Consider the following 16110-nt stretch of genomic DNA (forward strand, 5'->3'; position numbering starts at 1 on the left):
GCTGTTGATTGAAGCCGTCTACACCACATTGGTAAATGTGCTAGCAGAAGCCCACTGCTAGCAAGCCACCAGAACCTGAACTTCTGGCTGGAGCCTTACTTGCCATCCTAGGTTTGTGCAGCCTATTTAATTCAGCATCAACAATCATTGTGTGTTTTGGATAATGGCTTTTTAAAATAACTTTACTTTGCTTATTGGCTGTGGGGGGCCTTTGGACACTCAAATTCTCTAAGATGAGAACATTAAACAGTGTCCCCACTCTGCGAGACATGGCAGATCTACATGCGTCACTGCTGCTATACATCCTGTACAATTTCCAATGTATTTGAAACAGGACATTAATTTATCATTTGAACTACAGAAAGATTTACCTCATCTTCAAAACCTTCTTGCTTTGTAAAATTACAAAATTAATTATGAAAAATCCTGCTTTGTTTCAACATTTCACAAGTCAAAATCAATAAGTAATGTTACAAATCATAGACTTCTGATCGTCTTACTACTGCTCTAATCTGGTAATGTACAACCTAACCCAGGCCCTGAGCTGCAATGTAGTCAGACACCATCTGAATTTAAATCCTAAATTGAGCTGAAGATAGTTCATCTTAATGTGCGCAGCTTGTTATCCAAGGTGGATATTATCAACCACTTCTATTTATCATTTACGTAAACAATCTTAGTCTAAATGTGCCAGATGCAAACTTGCACTTCTATGCTGATGATACTGTTATTTACAGCTGTGGTTCAACTCTTGTCCAAGCCATTGACTCCTTGCAGAAAGCCTTTTTTGCTGTCCAGCACTCATTACTTCTGCTTAAACTTGTTCTCAACGCAGACAAAACAAAGCTCATGCTGTTTTCTAAATCAAGGAATTTGGCCCAAATAATCCCATCAGTAACCACTCTTGAAGGTAATAAAACAAGAGATGGTTCACATATATAAATATCTGGGGATTTTAATTGATGACTTGCTCACCTTCAAACCACATGTAGAGAATCTTGTGGAAAAACCTGAAGTTAAAACTGAGATTTTACTTTCAAAATAAGTTGTGTTTCTCTTTTAATACAAAGAAGCTGCTTGTTGCTGCAACATTCTTGCCTGTGCTGGATTATGGTGATATTCTATATATGAATGCTTCTGCTCAATGTCTTTGAATGGTTGATTCTGTGTATCATGCTTCTCTGAGGTTCATCACTAACCATAAATTTCAGACTCACCATTGTGAGTTATACTCTCAGGTAGGATGACCTGCTTTGTTAAGTCGGAGGAACTCTCATTTATACAGTTATATATATAAGGCAATACTTGGGTTGCTGCCTTCTTATATATGTTCCCTGCTTGCAATGAAACATGCTGGTCGGTATTCTCTTTGTGCGCATGGTTACTTGTTGCTTTCTGCTCTATTTGCCCGAACTGAACTTGGTAAAAAAGCTTTTGTCCATTTAGCACCCTTGGCTTGGAACAAACTGCAGAAGGACTGGAAGATGACTGAATTCATTGCATTTAGTGCTTTTAAATCTAAACTACGAATCATTGAGCCCAAGTCCATAACATGAAACTGTTTCAATTAGATTGACTGTCATTTTAACTGACTTTTTATTTTTTTAATTGAATTTTATTTTATTTGTAGTCTTTCACTTATTGTTGCATGTGTTTGAGTAACCTCTGTAAATGTGAGACACCTGCTGCTGCCTATCTTGGCCAGGTCTCCCTTGAAAAAGAGGTTTTTAACCTCAATGGGATCTTCCTGGTTAAATAAAGGTTAATAAATAAATTGATGAAAAAAGTCAACTCTTCATTAATTATATTTTAAATTCAACTTACCTTATACTTTTTACAATATAGTATAAAATGCATATTGTTTCTTTAAACACTAATACACTATTAAAACTGCAGAATGCACAATTCCAGCTTCATTTAGTAATTCAATTAGTAGATAAAAGTGAGTAATTAAGTCATTTAATTAACTAAGCAACTGTAAATATCACAGTATGCAGCAGTACAATTCAATTTCAATTCAATTTTATTTATATAGCGCCAAATAACAAACAAAGTCACCTCAAGGCGCTTAATAGGTACCGAGAAAAACCCAATCATGTGACCACCTATGAGCAAGCACTTTGGCGACAGTGGGAAGGAAAAACTCCCTTTTAACAGGAAGTATATATATACAGGAGCTGTTTTACCTATTACAAATTGTAAACTATATATATATATATATATAATAGTAATACAAACTGTATTAAAAAACTGTGTTACATGTGGAAGTATAAAGTATAATAGTAATACAAACTGTATTAAAAACTGTGTTACATGTGCAAGCAAAGTATAATAGTAATACAAACTGTATAAAAAACTGTTACATGTGCAAGTATAAAGTATAATAGTAATACATAAAGTATAATAGTAATACAAACTGTATAAAAACTGTGTTACATGTGCAAGTATAAAGTATAATAGTAATACATAAAGTATAATAGTAATACAAACTGTATAAAAACTGTGTTACATGTGCAAGTATAAAGTATAATAGTAATACAAACTGTATAAAAAAATGGTTTGTTGCATGTGCAAGCAAAGTATAAAGTACAATAATAGTAATGCAAACAGTATTAAAAAACTGTTACCAGACTGTAATTTATGTTATAAAGATGAATGCTGGTCAGCGGGTTGAATTTCTTGTATACAACTACGTCGCCTTGAGCAGTCTCGATCTGCTGCCAAGTTAAACCAGCGGATAGCATGTTTACATATGTCGTGGTCAGTGGAACTGCAGGAGATGGGATTTTTTTTCTCATAGAATCTGCAATCACAAAAGCAGATTTACATTTTAATCATCATCCATCACCACAATTTACTATTGTAACAGGCCACAATCTCCACTAATATCTTTCTGTAAGCAGAAAATAATTTGTCAACTAAAGCTCTGAATAATATTTCTTCTTTTATTAGACCAGCTTAAGAAGTAGCTCTACAAGTTTATATTGACGCTGTGTAGCGTTTATAAAAAGTGAAACGCTGGAAACAATACCTCAGTGTGTGAATAGCAAAGGTATGAACTGGCTGGTGGCAAGAGCTGTCATAGTGGAGCACATATTGTTGACCCAGAAAAATGTGTGAACATTTTAAAATGGGTACTTACGCAGGAGCAGTGTTTTTGATGACATCTGGTTGAAAGACTTCTTCCCATTGACACCTTTCTGAAGCAGAGGCTGCTCACTTTATTTTATCTGGAAGTGACAAGCCTTGTTTAAAGGCCCAATGGATCAATGACTATAAAGGTATGTTATATGTTGTTCCTTATGGCTGCTGCATGAATATTACCGGAGCTGCAACTAATGTTTATTATAATATTTAGTAATATATAACAATTGTTTCAGTTTCCCTGAGGGAACCTCCCAAATTGATCAATAAAGTTATCTATCTAGATTAAAACTGTTTTACATTTCCATGTATTTGAAATTTATTGCAAAATATTTTAAATTTTTTTTTATTATTGGTATTTATTTATTGTTTCAACTCATTTGTTGAATCCATGAACGTAAGCATCTAGATAATCCCCTCACAATTAAAACATTTTATGATTGTTTGTTCTGCATGTTTTGTCAGTGGCTGATCAGCTGCAGTAAACCTGATTTGGATTGTATTACTTAACACTACTTATTGAACATCTTGTATTAGGACATGGTGTATTTGCCTCTGAACCAATTGAAAAGGGATCCTTTGTGGTCGAGTACAGTGGGGAGCTTATCTCAGAACATGAACGGGACAAGCGGCAGAAAAAGTACACAGAAAAGCAAACTGCTTTCCTATTTGATTTTAAATGGAAAAATAACACATGGTGGTAAGTAAAGGCATATACAATATCAGTTGTTCTTCACAACATTATGTTTTTAGTGAAGAAATCATATGTTCTTTTCTTCACTTTTAGCATTGATGCCTCCCGTGAAGACGACTCACTTGGCCGGCTGGTTACTGATGACCACAAGTACCCAAACTGCAAGATGAAAGAGCTGGCAGTCCAGGATAAACCTCATCTCTGCTTGTTTGCTATTGACAATATCCAAGCAGAGAGTGAAATCACCCATGACTATGGAGAATCTATGTGGCCATGGCGAGCTCTGGTAAGCAAATCCTCTTTACAGATTGTGCAGTACAAGAAATGTTAAATATTAGTAGATGAAAACATAGATGGTTATTCTAGTTATGAAGACCAGAGTAGATCAGTGCTGGGTTTAGAGCTTTTATTAACAAAATTTGACATTTTTGTCCCTTTACACATGTTTTTGTCCATTTAACCTGAAGCTGATCAGTTTACATGATTGGATTTCTGGGGAAATAGATGGCTTTACATCAGTGTTGGGTTTAGAACTTTTATTGACAACAGCAGGAGAAGCTAGAAGTCAGGAACATGAACTCTACATGTGTTCAGTCATCATGTCCTCATATTGTTTCAAGCTGTGAAGGAGATGTGTGTGTTTCAGAATACGTTCTCATATGGTTGGACCAACAACTGTAGTGTGTGTGTGTTACACTGTCCTCATATTGTTGGGTAGCAGAACTGTACAGTGTTAATAGTTTCTATACAGTCTGATATAAGGAACTCAGATTCTTCTGTGAATAATATTCACTGAAACAAGTATGATCTGTAGTTAATTAACTAGTCAGGATTCATAGTACAGAATGTTTGACATTATATTGTTGTCTTTTGTTTCAGACGCCAAGTGTTGAGACCATGTCCCAACCTCCTACAGACCAAGAAGTGAGTGAAAAATTCATTTCATTCTTCCAACAGGTCACACATTATTTTTTGTATTTGAAATCAAGTATATGAGTCAGTTGGGCCTAGTGCATAAATGAAATGCACTTTGATTGTTTTAAAACAATCAGTATGAGTGAAAGTTTCCCCAAATCAACATTTGCATTAGGAGAAAGAAATTGTCTATACCATTTGTTAGTCCAAGCTTTCCCTTTAAGCATTTGCTTGATCTTTATTCTGACTAAATTTAATATTTTTGTCCTTTTACACATTTTTGTCCATTTAACCTGAAGCTGATCAGTTAATATGATTGGATTTCTGGGGAATTAGATGGCTTTACATCAGTGTTGGGTTTAGAGCTTTTATTGACAACAGCAGGAGAAGCTAGAAGTCAGGAACATGAACTCTACATGTGTTCAGTCGTCATGTCCTCATATTGTTTCAAGCTGTGAAGGAGATGTGTGTGTTTCAGAATACGTCCTCATATGGTTGGACCAACAACTGTAGTGTGTGTGTTACACTGTCCTCATAGTGTTGGGTAGCAGAACTGTACAGTGTTAATAGTTTCTATACAGTCTGATATAAGGAACTCAGATTCTTCTGTGAATAATATTCACTGAAACAAGTATGATCTGTAGTTAATGAACTAGACAGGATTCATAGTACAGAATGTTTCTGACATTATATTGTTGTCTTTTGTTGCAGACACCAAGTGTTGAGACATTGTCCCAAACTCCTACAGACCAAGAAGTGAGTGAAAAATTGGAAGAAAAGTTATGAGCCACCAAAGCTGTTTTTGGAAACCGGCCTTCAAGTGAAACCACGCCCGGTGACCTTTGGGACATGGTTTGACCCCCTTAGGAATGTGCTATCATCATGAAACGTTCAGATCACTTACAACTCCATAGATTATACTTTCACGTGATGTTTCAGCCTGATTGGACCTTGTTTTCACACAAATGGACCCAGAAGTATGTGAAATTGGGCTTTGTGCGACATAATTCTGGGTGCCATTTAAAAACCAGATCTGAGCTCTCTAGGACATTCAGAAGAAAAGTTATAAGCCCGCAAATGTGTGTTAGGAACCACGCCTTTAAAGAACAAGTGATCCGATGACCTTTGTGACATCATTTGACCACATTAGGAATGAGCTATCATCATGAACCGTTGGAATCACTTATAACTCAATAGATTCTACCTTCCTGTGATGTTTCAGCCTGATTGAAGCTTTGTCAGAGAACTGAACCCTGAAATATGTGAATTTGTGCTTTGTGCGACATAATTCTGGGTGCCATTTAAAACCCATAAGTGGTAATGACTCCATTCCTTCTGTTCCAGATATAGACCATTACTTGGAGTATTTTAAAATCAACCTGACCTCTCTAGGATATTCTGAAGCCAAGTTATAAGCCCACAAAGGTGTAACCGGACACTACCTGACTATATCCAATTGGACACGCGTCCCGAAAGGGCCCTCGAAAAGGTCCGACGGCCGCAATTTCGACGTGCTTCGATGAGATGGTAGCCGGGATGCACCACAAACAATTTCGTGCGGCTACGCCTGACTGAATTCAAACGGCGGCCCGAAAGTGTGAAAATTTAGCTCAGGCTTTGTTTGCGGCCTTCTGTCACTTGAGACCCTTTTCGTCTGCCGTTCAGCCCACGTTGGTCCGAGGCGCCCGAAAATTCTTCTGGTGCATCCCACCACTGGCCCGAACCACAGAATTTGAATTTGTGCCGGTCGCATCGTGTAAAGCGTCCGTTTGGGGCCGGACGGCAGTGTTCCCTCCTTTTTTGCCATGTGCTCGGCAAAGTGGCATTTCTCAACCGATTTTAACAAAACAAACATTGATTTGGCATGCCGCCGTCACCCCGAACTAGCCCAGGCAGTTTGGTAGCCGTAGCTCGTTGTTCCGGTGCTTTTCTGAACCCTAGGTCGCCAGAGGTCATGCTCTTTTTTGGCCACAGCTCCTCAAGCAAACGCCCGATCCGTCCCGTTTTTGGAGAGGTGGTCCCCGTGGTGCCAAGCAATCATAATCCGCTGTCAAAATTGAAAAGAAAAAAAAAGTCGCTTCCGAGTTAGGCCAAAAAATGTCCTCTGAGACGTAATGCCTCAAAGAGGACTTGTGTTTTGCTGTTACAAAGTGGAAAAAAAAAGTTCTGCTGGTGCCAGCGGCGCCATCTTCGGATATGTGGTTCGGGGGCCAAGCACTAGTCCACCCGAGGTGGTTTGGTGGCAAAATATTTTGTGGTTCCGGAGATATAGCCCCCCCAAAGCGCGCGATTTTTGCAAGTTTGCAATGGCGCAATTCTAGCGCCGTGAGGGCTATCAAAAAGGCGAGTAGATTTTTGCTCTCGTACCGGACTTCCGAACCAGAGAGTGAATTTTTTTTGACTGCGCCCCCTAGTGGCCGAACTCGGTCAGTGAGCGACGTAGCGTGACGCATCTTAGAAATTATGATTCGGCATGTGCTTATTTACAACATATGTGAATTTCATGTCCCTACGTAGAATTTAACTATTTTTAATTAATTAAAAGCAACGGACAAAACCCTAGGCCCCAAATGAAGCCTGGCCAAGATTTGAGCCCCTTTTTGGCTGCCGTTCGGCCATCGTTGATCCGAGGCTCACGAACATTTTTTTGTTTTACCCCAGTGCTGGTCCGAACCATAGATTTCAAATTTGTGTCGGTCGCATCGTGTTAAGTGTCCGTTTGGGGCCGGATGGCACTTTTCTCGCCTTTTTTGCCGTGCTCGGCAAAGTGGCATTTCTCAACCGATTTTCACCAAACAAACGTCGATTTGGCACGCCGCCGTCACCCCGAGCTAGCCCAGGCAGTTTGGTAGCCGTAGCTCATTGTTCTGGTGCTGTTCTGGGTCAGAGGTCAGAAAAAATGATGGATTTCAGCTGAAAAACAGGGTTCTCTTCAACCTACAGACTTGCAACTGATATGCTCCTTGACCTCACATGTCCAACATATGTTAATTTCAGACAGATTGGAGCTTGTATCACAGATATGCAACCAGAAATATGTGAAATTGTGCTTGGTGCAACATAATTCTGTGTCCCATTTTAAAACCATAAGAGCTAATAGGGGCTGTTAATTGGAGTAATTTAAAACCAAGCTGATCTCTCTAGGACATTCAGAAGCCAAGTTATAAGCCCCCAAAGCTGTTTTTGTAAGCAGGCCTTTAAGGCATAAGTGATCCGGTGACCTTTGTGACATCATTTGACCCCATTAGGACTGAGCTATCATCATGAAACGTTGGAATCACTTATAACTCAATAGATTCTACTTTCCTGTGATTTTTCAGCCTGATTGAAGATTTTTTCAGTGAACTGGACCCAGAATAATGTGAAATTGTGCTTGGGGCTATCATCATGAAACGTTCAGATCACTTACAACTCAATAGATCTTCATTCTTCCAACAGGTCACACATTATTTTTTGTATTTGGAATCAAGTATATGAGTCAGTTGGGCCTAGTGCATGAATGAAATGCACGTTGATTGTATTAAAACAATCAGTTTGAGTGAAAGTTTCCCCAAATCAACAAACGCATTAAGAGAAAGAAATTGTCTATACCATTTGTTAGTCCAAAATTCCCCTTTAAGCATTTGCTTGATCTTTATTCTGTCTAAATTTAATATTTTTGCCCTTTTACACATGTTTTTGTCCATTTAACCTGAAGCTGATCAGTTTACATGATTGGATTTCTGGGGAAATAGATGGCTTTACATCAGTGTTGGGTTTAGAGCTTTTATTGACAACAGCAGATGTTAGAAGTCAGGAACATGAACTTTACATGTGTTCAGTCGTCATGTCCTCGTATTGTTTCAAGCTGTGAAGGAGATGTGTGTGTTTCAGAATACGTCCTCATATGGTTGGACCAACAACTGTAGTGTGTGTGTTACACTGTCCTCATATTTTTGGGTAGCAGAACTGTACAGTGTTAATAGTTTCTATACAGTCTGATATAAGGAACTCAGATTCTTCTGTGAATTATATTCACTGAAATAAGAATGATCTGTAGCTAATGAACTAGTCAGGATTTACATTGTTGTCTTTTGTTTCAGACACCAAGTGTTGAGACCATGTCCCAAACTCCTACAGACCAAGAAGTGAGTGAAAAATCCACTTCATTCTTCCAACAGGTCACACATTAATTTTTGTGTTTGGAATCAAGTATATGAGTCAGTTGGGCCTAGTGCATAAATGAAATGCACTTTGATTGTGTTAAAACAATCAGTTTGAGTGAAAGTTTCCCCAAATCAACATTAGCATTAGGAGAAAGAAATTGTCTATACCATTTGTTAGTCCAAACTTTCCCTTTAAGCATTTGCTTGATCTTTATTCTAACTAAATTTAATATTTTTGTCCTTTTACACATGTTTTTCTCCATTTAACCTGAAGCTGATCAGTTAATATGATTGGATTTCTGGGGAAATAGATAGCTTTACGTCAGTGTTGGGTTTAGAGCTTTTATTGACAACAGCAGGAGAAGCTAGAAGTCAGGAACATGAACTCTACATGTGTTCAGTCGTCATGTCCTCATATTGTTTCAAGCTGTGAAGGAGATGTGTGTTTCAGAATAGGTCCTCATATGGTTGGACCAACAACTGTAGTGTGTGTGTTACACTGTCCTCATATTGTTGGGTAGCAGAACTGTACAGTGTTAATAGTTTCTATACAGTCTGATATAAGGAACTCAGATTCTTCTGTGAATAATATTCACTGAAACAAGTATGATCTGTAGTTAATGAACTAGTCAGGATTTATAGTACAGAATGTTTGACATTATATTGTTGTCTTTTGTTTCAGACGCCAAGTGTTGAGACCATGTCCCAACCTCCTACAGACCAAGAAGTGAGTGAAAAATTCATTTCATTCTTCCAACAGGTCACACATTATTTTTTGTATTTGAAATCAAGTATATGAGTCAGTTGGGCCTAGTGCATAAATGAAATGCACTTTGATTGTTTTAAAACAATCTGTTTGAGTGAAAGTTTCCCCAAATCAACACTAGCATTAGGAGAAAGAAATTGTCTATACCATTTGTTAGTCCAAGCTTTCCCTGTAAGCATTTGCTTGATCTTTATTCTGACTAAATTTAATATTTTTGTCCTTTTACACATGTTTTAGTCCATTTAACCTGAAGCTGATCAGTTAATATGATTGGATTTCTGGGGAAATAGATGGCTTTACATCAGTGTTGGGTTTAGAGCTTTTATTGACAACAGCAGGAGGAGCTAGAAGTCAGGAACATGAACTCTACATGTGTTCAGTCGTCATGTCCTCATATTGATTCAAGCTGTAAAGGAGATGTGTGTGTTTCAGAAAACATCCTCATATGGTTGGACCAACAACTGTAGTGTGTGTGTGTTACACTGTCCTCATATTGTTGGGTAGCAGAACTGTACAGTGTTATTAGTTTCTATACAGTCTGATATGAGGAACTCAGATTCTTCTGTGAATAATGTTCACTGAAACAAGTATGATCTGTAGCTAATGAACTAGTCAGGATTTACATTGTTGTCTTTTGTTTCAGACACCAAGTGTTGAGACCACGTCCCAACCTCCTACAGACCAAGAAGTGAGTGAAAATTCACTTCATTCTTCCAACAGGTCACACATTATTTTTTGTATTTGAAATCAGGTATATGAGTCAGTTGGGCCTAGTGCATAAATGAAATGCACTTTGATTGTTTTAAAACAATCAGTTTGAGTGAAAGTTTCCCCAAATCAACATTAGCATTAGGAGAAAGAAATTGTCTATACCATTTGTTAGTCCAAACTTTCCCTTTAAGCATTTGCTTGATATTTGTTCTGACTAAGTTTAATATTTTTGTCCTTTTACACATGTTTTTGTCCATTTAACCTGAAGCTGATCAGTTAATATGATTGGATTGCTGGGGAAATAGATGGCTTTACATCAGTGTTGGGTTTAGAGCTTTTATTGACAACAACAGGAGAAGCTAGAAGTCAGGAACATGAACTCTACATGTGTTCAGTCGTCATGTCCTCATATTGTTTCAAGGTGTGATGGAGATGTGTGTTTCAGAATACGTCCTCATATGGTTGGACCAACAACTGTAGTGTGTGTGTTACACTGTCCTCATATTGTTGGGTAGCAGAACTGTACAGTGTTAATAGTTTCTATACAGTCTGATATGAGGAACTCAGATTCTTCTGTGAATTATATTCACTGAAACAAGTATGATCTGTAGTTAATGAACTAGTCAGGATTTACATTGTTGTCTTTTGTTTCAGACACCAAGTGTTGAGACCATGTCCCAACCTCCTACAGACCAAGAAGTGAGTGGAAAATCCACTTCATTCTTCCAACAGGTCACACATTATTTTTTGTATTTGAAATCAAGTATATGAGTCAGTTGGGCCTAGTGCATAAATGAAATGCACTTTGATTGTTTTAAAACAATCAGTTTGATTGAAAGTTACCCCAAATCAACATTTGCATTAGGAGAAAGAAATTATCTATACCATTTTTTAGTTCAAACTTTCCCTTTAAGCGTTTGCTTGATCTTTATTCTGACTAAATTTAATATTTTTGTCTTTTTACACATGTTTTTGTCCATTTAACCTGAAGCTGATCAGTTAACATGATTGGATTTCTGGGGAAATAGATGGCTTTACATCAGTGTTGGGTTTAGAGCTTTTATTGACAACAGCAGGAGAAGCTAGAAGTCAGGAACATGAACTCTACATGTGTTCAGTCGTCATGTCCTCATATGGTTTCAAGCTGTGAAGGAGATGTGTGTTTCAGAATACGTCCTCATATGGTTGGACCAACAACTGTAGTGTGTGTGTTACACTGTCCTCATATTGTTAGGTAGCAGAACTGTACAGTGTTAATAGTTTCTATACAGTCTGATATAAGGAACTCAGATTCTTCTGTGAATAATATTCACTGAAACAAGTATGATCTGTAGTTAATGAACTAGTCAGGATTCATAGTACACAATGTTTCTGACATTATATTGTTGTCTTTTGTTTCAGACACCAAGTGTTGAGACCATGTCCCAAACTCCTACAGACCAAGAAGTGAGTGAAAAATCCACTTCATTCTCCCAACAGGTCACACATTAATTTTTGTGTTTGGAATCAAGTATATGAGTCAGTTGGGCCTAGTGCATAAATGAAATGCACTTTGATTGTATTAAAACAATCAGTTTGATTGAAAGTTTCCCCAAATCAATATTTGCATTAGGAGAAAGAAATTATCTATACAATTTGTTAGTCCAAACTTTCCCTTTAAGCATTTGCTTGATCTTTATTCTGACTAAATTTAATATTTTTGTCTTTTTACACATGTTTTTGTCCATTTAACCTGAAGCTGATCAGTTAATATGATTGGATTTCTGGGGAAATAGATGGCTTTACATCAGTGTTGGGTTTAGAGCTTTTATTGACAACAGCAGAAGCTAGAAGTCAGGAACATGAACTCTACATGTGTTCAGTCGTCATGTCCTCATATTGTTTCAAGCTGTGAAGGAGATGTGTGTTTCAGAATATGTCCTCATATGGTTGGACCAACAACTGTAGTGTGTGTGTTACACTGTCCTCATATTGTTGGGTAGAAGAACTGTACAGTGTTAATAGTTTCTATACAGTCTGATATAAGGAACTCAGATTCTTCTTTGAATTATATTCACTGAAACAAGTATGATCTGTAGTTAGTGAACTAGTCAGGATTTACATTGTTGTCTTTTGTTTCAGACACCAAGTGTTGAGACCATGTCCCAACCTCCTACAGACCAAGAAGTGAGTGAAAATTCACTCCATTCTTCCAACAGGTCACACATCATTTTTTGTATTTGAAATCAAGTATATGAGTCAGTTGGGCCTAGTGCATAAATGAAATGCACTTTGATTGTTTTAAAACAATCAGTTTCAGTGAAAGTTTCCCCAAATCAACATTAGCATTAGGAGAAAGAAATTGTCTATACCATTTGTTAGTCCAAACTTTCCCTTTAAGCATTTGCTTGATATTTGTTCAGACTAAGTTTAATATTTTTGTCCTTTTACACATGTTTTTGTCCATTTAACCTGAAGCTGATCAGTTAATATGATTGGATTTCTGGGGAAATAGATAGCTTTACGTCAGTGTTGGGTTTAGAGCTTTTATTGACAACAGCAGGAGAAGCTAGAAGTCAGGAACATGAACTCTACATGTGTTCAGTCGTCATGTCCTCATATTGTTTCAAGCTGTGAAGGAGATGTGTGTTTCAGAATAGGTCCTCATATGGTTGGACCAACAACTGTAGTGTGTGTGTTACACTGTCCTCATATTGTTGGGTAGCAGAACTGTACAGTGTTAATAGTTTCTATACAGTCTGATATAAGGAACTCAGATTCTTCTGTGAATAATATTCACTGAAACAAGTATGATCTGTAGTTAATGAACTAGTCAGGATTTATAGTACAGAATGTTTGACATTATATTGTTGTCTTTTGTTTCAGACGCCAAGTGTTGAGACCATGTCCCAACCTCCTACAGACCAAGAAGTGAGTGAAAAATTCATTTCATTCTTCCAACAGGTCACACATTATTTTTTGTATTTGAAATCAAGTATATGAGTCAGTTGGGCCTAGTGCATAAATGAAATGCACTTTGATTGTTTTAAAACAATCTGTTTGAGTGAAAGTTTCCCCAAATCAACACTAGCATTAGGAGAAAGAAATTGTCTATACCATTTGTTAGTCCAAGCTTTCCCTGTAAGCATTTGCTTGATCTTTATTCTGACTAAATTTAATATTTTTGTCCTTTTACACATGTTTTAGTCCATTTAACCTGAAGCTGATCAGTTAATATGATTGGATTTCTGGGGAAATAGATGGCTTTACATCAGTGTTGGGTTTAGAGCTTTTATTGACAACAGCAGGAGGAGCTAGAAGTCAGGAACATGAACTCTACATGTGTTCAGTCGTCATGTCCTCATATTGATTCAAGCTGTAAAGGAGATGTGTGTGTTTCAGAAAACATCCTCATATGGTTGGACCAACAACTGTAGTGTGTGTGTGTTACACTGTCCTCATATTGTTGGGTAGCAGAACTGTACAGTGTTATTAGTTTCTATACAGTCTGATATGAGGAACTCAGATTCTTCTGTGAATAATGTTCACTGAAACAAGTATGATCTGTAGCTAATGAACTAGTCAGGATTTACATTGTTGTCTTTTGTTTCAGACACCAAGTGTTGAGACCACGTCCCAACCTCCTACAGACCAAGAAGTGAGTGAAAATTCACTTCATTCTTCCAACAGGTCACACATTATTTTTTGTATTTGAAATCAGGTATATGAGTCAGTTGGGCCTAGTGCATAAATGAAATGCACTTTGATTGTTTTAAAACAATCAGTTTGAGTGAAAGTTTCCCCAAATCAACATTAGCATTAGGAGAAAGAAATTGTCTATACCATTTGTTAGTCCAAACTTTCCCTTTAAGCATTTGCTTGATATTTGTTCTGACTAAGTTTAATATTTTTGTCCTTTTACACATGTTTTTGTCCATTTAACCTGAAGCTGATCAGTTAATATGATTGGATTGCTGGGGAAATAGATGGCTTTACATCAGTGTTGGGTTTAGAGCTTTTATTGACAACAACAGGAGAAGCTAGAAGTCAGGAACATGAACTCTACATGTGTTCAGTCGTCATGTCCTCATATTGTTTCAAGGTGTGATGGAGATGTGTGTTTCAGAATACGTCCTCATATGGTTGGACCAACAACTGTAGTGTGTGTGTTACACTGTCCTCATATTGTTGGGTAGCAGAACTGTACAGTGTTAATAGTTTCTATACAGTCTGATATGAGGAACTCAGATTCTTCTGTGAATTATATTCACTGAAACAAGTATGATCTGTAGTTAATGAACTAGTCAGGATTTACATTGTTGTCTTTTGTTTCAGACACCAAGTGTTGAGACCATGTCCCAACCTCCTACAGACCAAGAAGTGAGTGGAAAATCCACTTCATTCTTCCAACAGGTCACACATTATTTTTTGTATTTGAAATCAAGTATATGAGTCAGTTGGGCCTAGTGCATAAATGAAATGCACTTTGATTGTTTTAAAACAATCAGTTTGATTGAAAGTTACCCCAAATCAACATTTGCATTAGGAGAAAGAAATTATCTATACCATTTTTTAGTTCAAACTTTCCCTTTAAGCGTTTGCTTGATCTTTATTCTGACTAAATTTAATATTTTTGTCTTTTTACACATGTTTTTGTCCATTTAACCTGAAGCTGATCAGTTAACATGATTGGATTTCTGGGGAAATAGATGGCTTTACATCAGTGTTGGGTTTAGAGCTTTTATTGACAACAGCAGGAGAAGCTAGAAGTCAGGAACATGAACTCTACATGTGTTCAGTCGTCATGTCCTCATATGGTTTCAAGCTGTGAAGGAGATGTGTGTTTCAGAATACGTCCTCATATGGTTGGACCAACAACTGTAGTGTGTGTGTTACACTGTCCTCATATTGTTAGGTAGCAGAACTGTACAGTGTTAATAGTTTCTATACAGTCTGATATAAGGAACTCAGATTCTTCTGTGAATAATATTCACTGAAACAAGTATGATCTGTAGTTAATGAACTAGTCAGGATTCATAGTACACAATGTTTCTGACATTATATTGTTGTCTTTTGTTTCAGACACCAAGTGTTGAGACCATGTCCCAAACTCCTACAGACCAAGAAGTGAGTGAAAAATCCACTTCATTCTCCCAACAGGTCACACATTAATTTTTGTGTTTGGAATCAAGTATATGAGTCAGTTGGGCCTAGTGCATAAATGAAATGCACTTTGATTGTATTAAAACAATCAGTTTGATTGAAAGTTTCCCCAAATCAATATTTGCATTAGGAGAAAGAAATTATCTATACAATTTGTTAGTCCAAACTTTCCCTTTAAGCATTTGCTTGATCTTTATTCTGACTAAATTTAATATTTTTGTCTTTTTACACATGTTTTTGTCCATTTAACCTGAAGCTGATCAGTTAATATGATTGGATTTCTGGGGAAATAGATGGCTTTACATCAGTGTTGGGTTTAGAGCTTTTATTGACAACAGCAGAAGCTAGAAGTCAGGAACATGAACTCTACATGTGTTCAGTCGTCATGTCCTCATATTGTTTCAAGCTGTGAAGGAGATGTGTGTTTCAGAATATGTCCTCATATGGTTGGACCAACAACTGTAGTGTGTGTGTTACACTGTCCTCATATTGTTGGGTAGAAGAACTGTACAGTGTTAATAGTTTCTATACAGTCTGATATAAGGAACTCAGATTCTTCTTTGAATTATATTCACTGAAACAAGTATGATCTG

At 37.2% G+C, this 16110-nt stretch overlaps 1 protein-coding gene across 1 annotated transcript; it reads left to right on the forward strand.

Annotated features, from left to right (window-relative positions):
* The first annotated feature begins 233 nt into the window (after positions 1-233).
* LOC139070530 (uncharacterized) lies at positions 234-15751 on the forward strand. Its single transcript, XM_070552872.1, has 12 exons — positions 234-307; positions 738-910; positions 3682-3844; positions 3932-4124; positions 4718-4762; positions 5465-5509; positions 11030-11074; positions 11777-11821; positions 13241-13285; positions 13968-14012; positions 14690-14767; positions 15437-15751. Exons 1-12 carry the CDS (start codon positions 234-236, stop codon positions 15524-15526), a joined length of 1041 nt encoding a protein of 346 aa, XP_070408973.1. The 3' UTR covers positions 15527-15751.
* Positions 15752-16110: the final 359 nt, after the last annotated feature.

Source organism: Nothobranchius furzeri, chromosome 7 (assembly GCF_043380555.1).
Source record: "Nothobranchius furzeri strain GRZ-AD chromosome 7, NfurGRZ-RIMD1, whole genome shotgun sequence".
Classification (NCBI taxonomy): Eukaryota; Metazoa; Chordata; class Actinopteri; order Cyprinodontiformes; family Nothobranchiidae; genus Nothobranchius; species Nothobranchius furzeri.

What these genes read in the sequence shown, in the direction of transcription:
- LOC139070530 (XM_070552872.1), top strand. Translation starts at nt 234, where the DNA reads ATGAGAACATTAAACAGTGTCCCCACTCTGCGAGACATGGCAGATCTA. An exon ending in TCACTGCTGCTATACATCCT is followed by an intron (nt 308 to 737) that starts GTACAATTTCCA and finishes TGTTATTTACAG; the next exon opens with CTGTGGTTCAACTCTTGTCC. An exon ending in ATCAGTAACCACTCTTGAAG is followed by an intron (nt 911 to 3,681) that starts GTAATAAAACAA and finishes ATCTTGTATTAG; the next exon opens with GACATGGTGTATTTGCCTCT.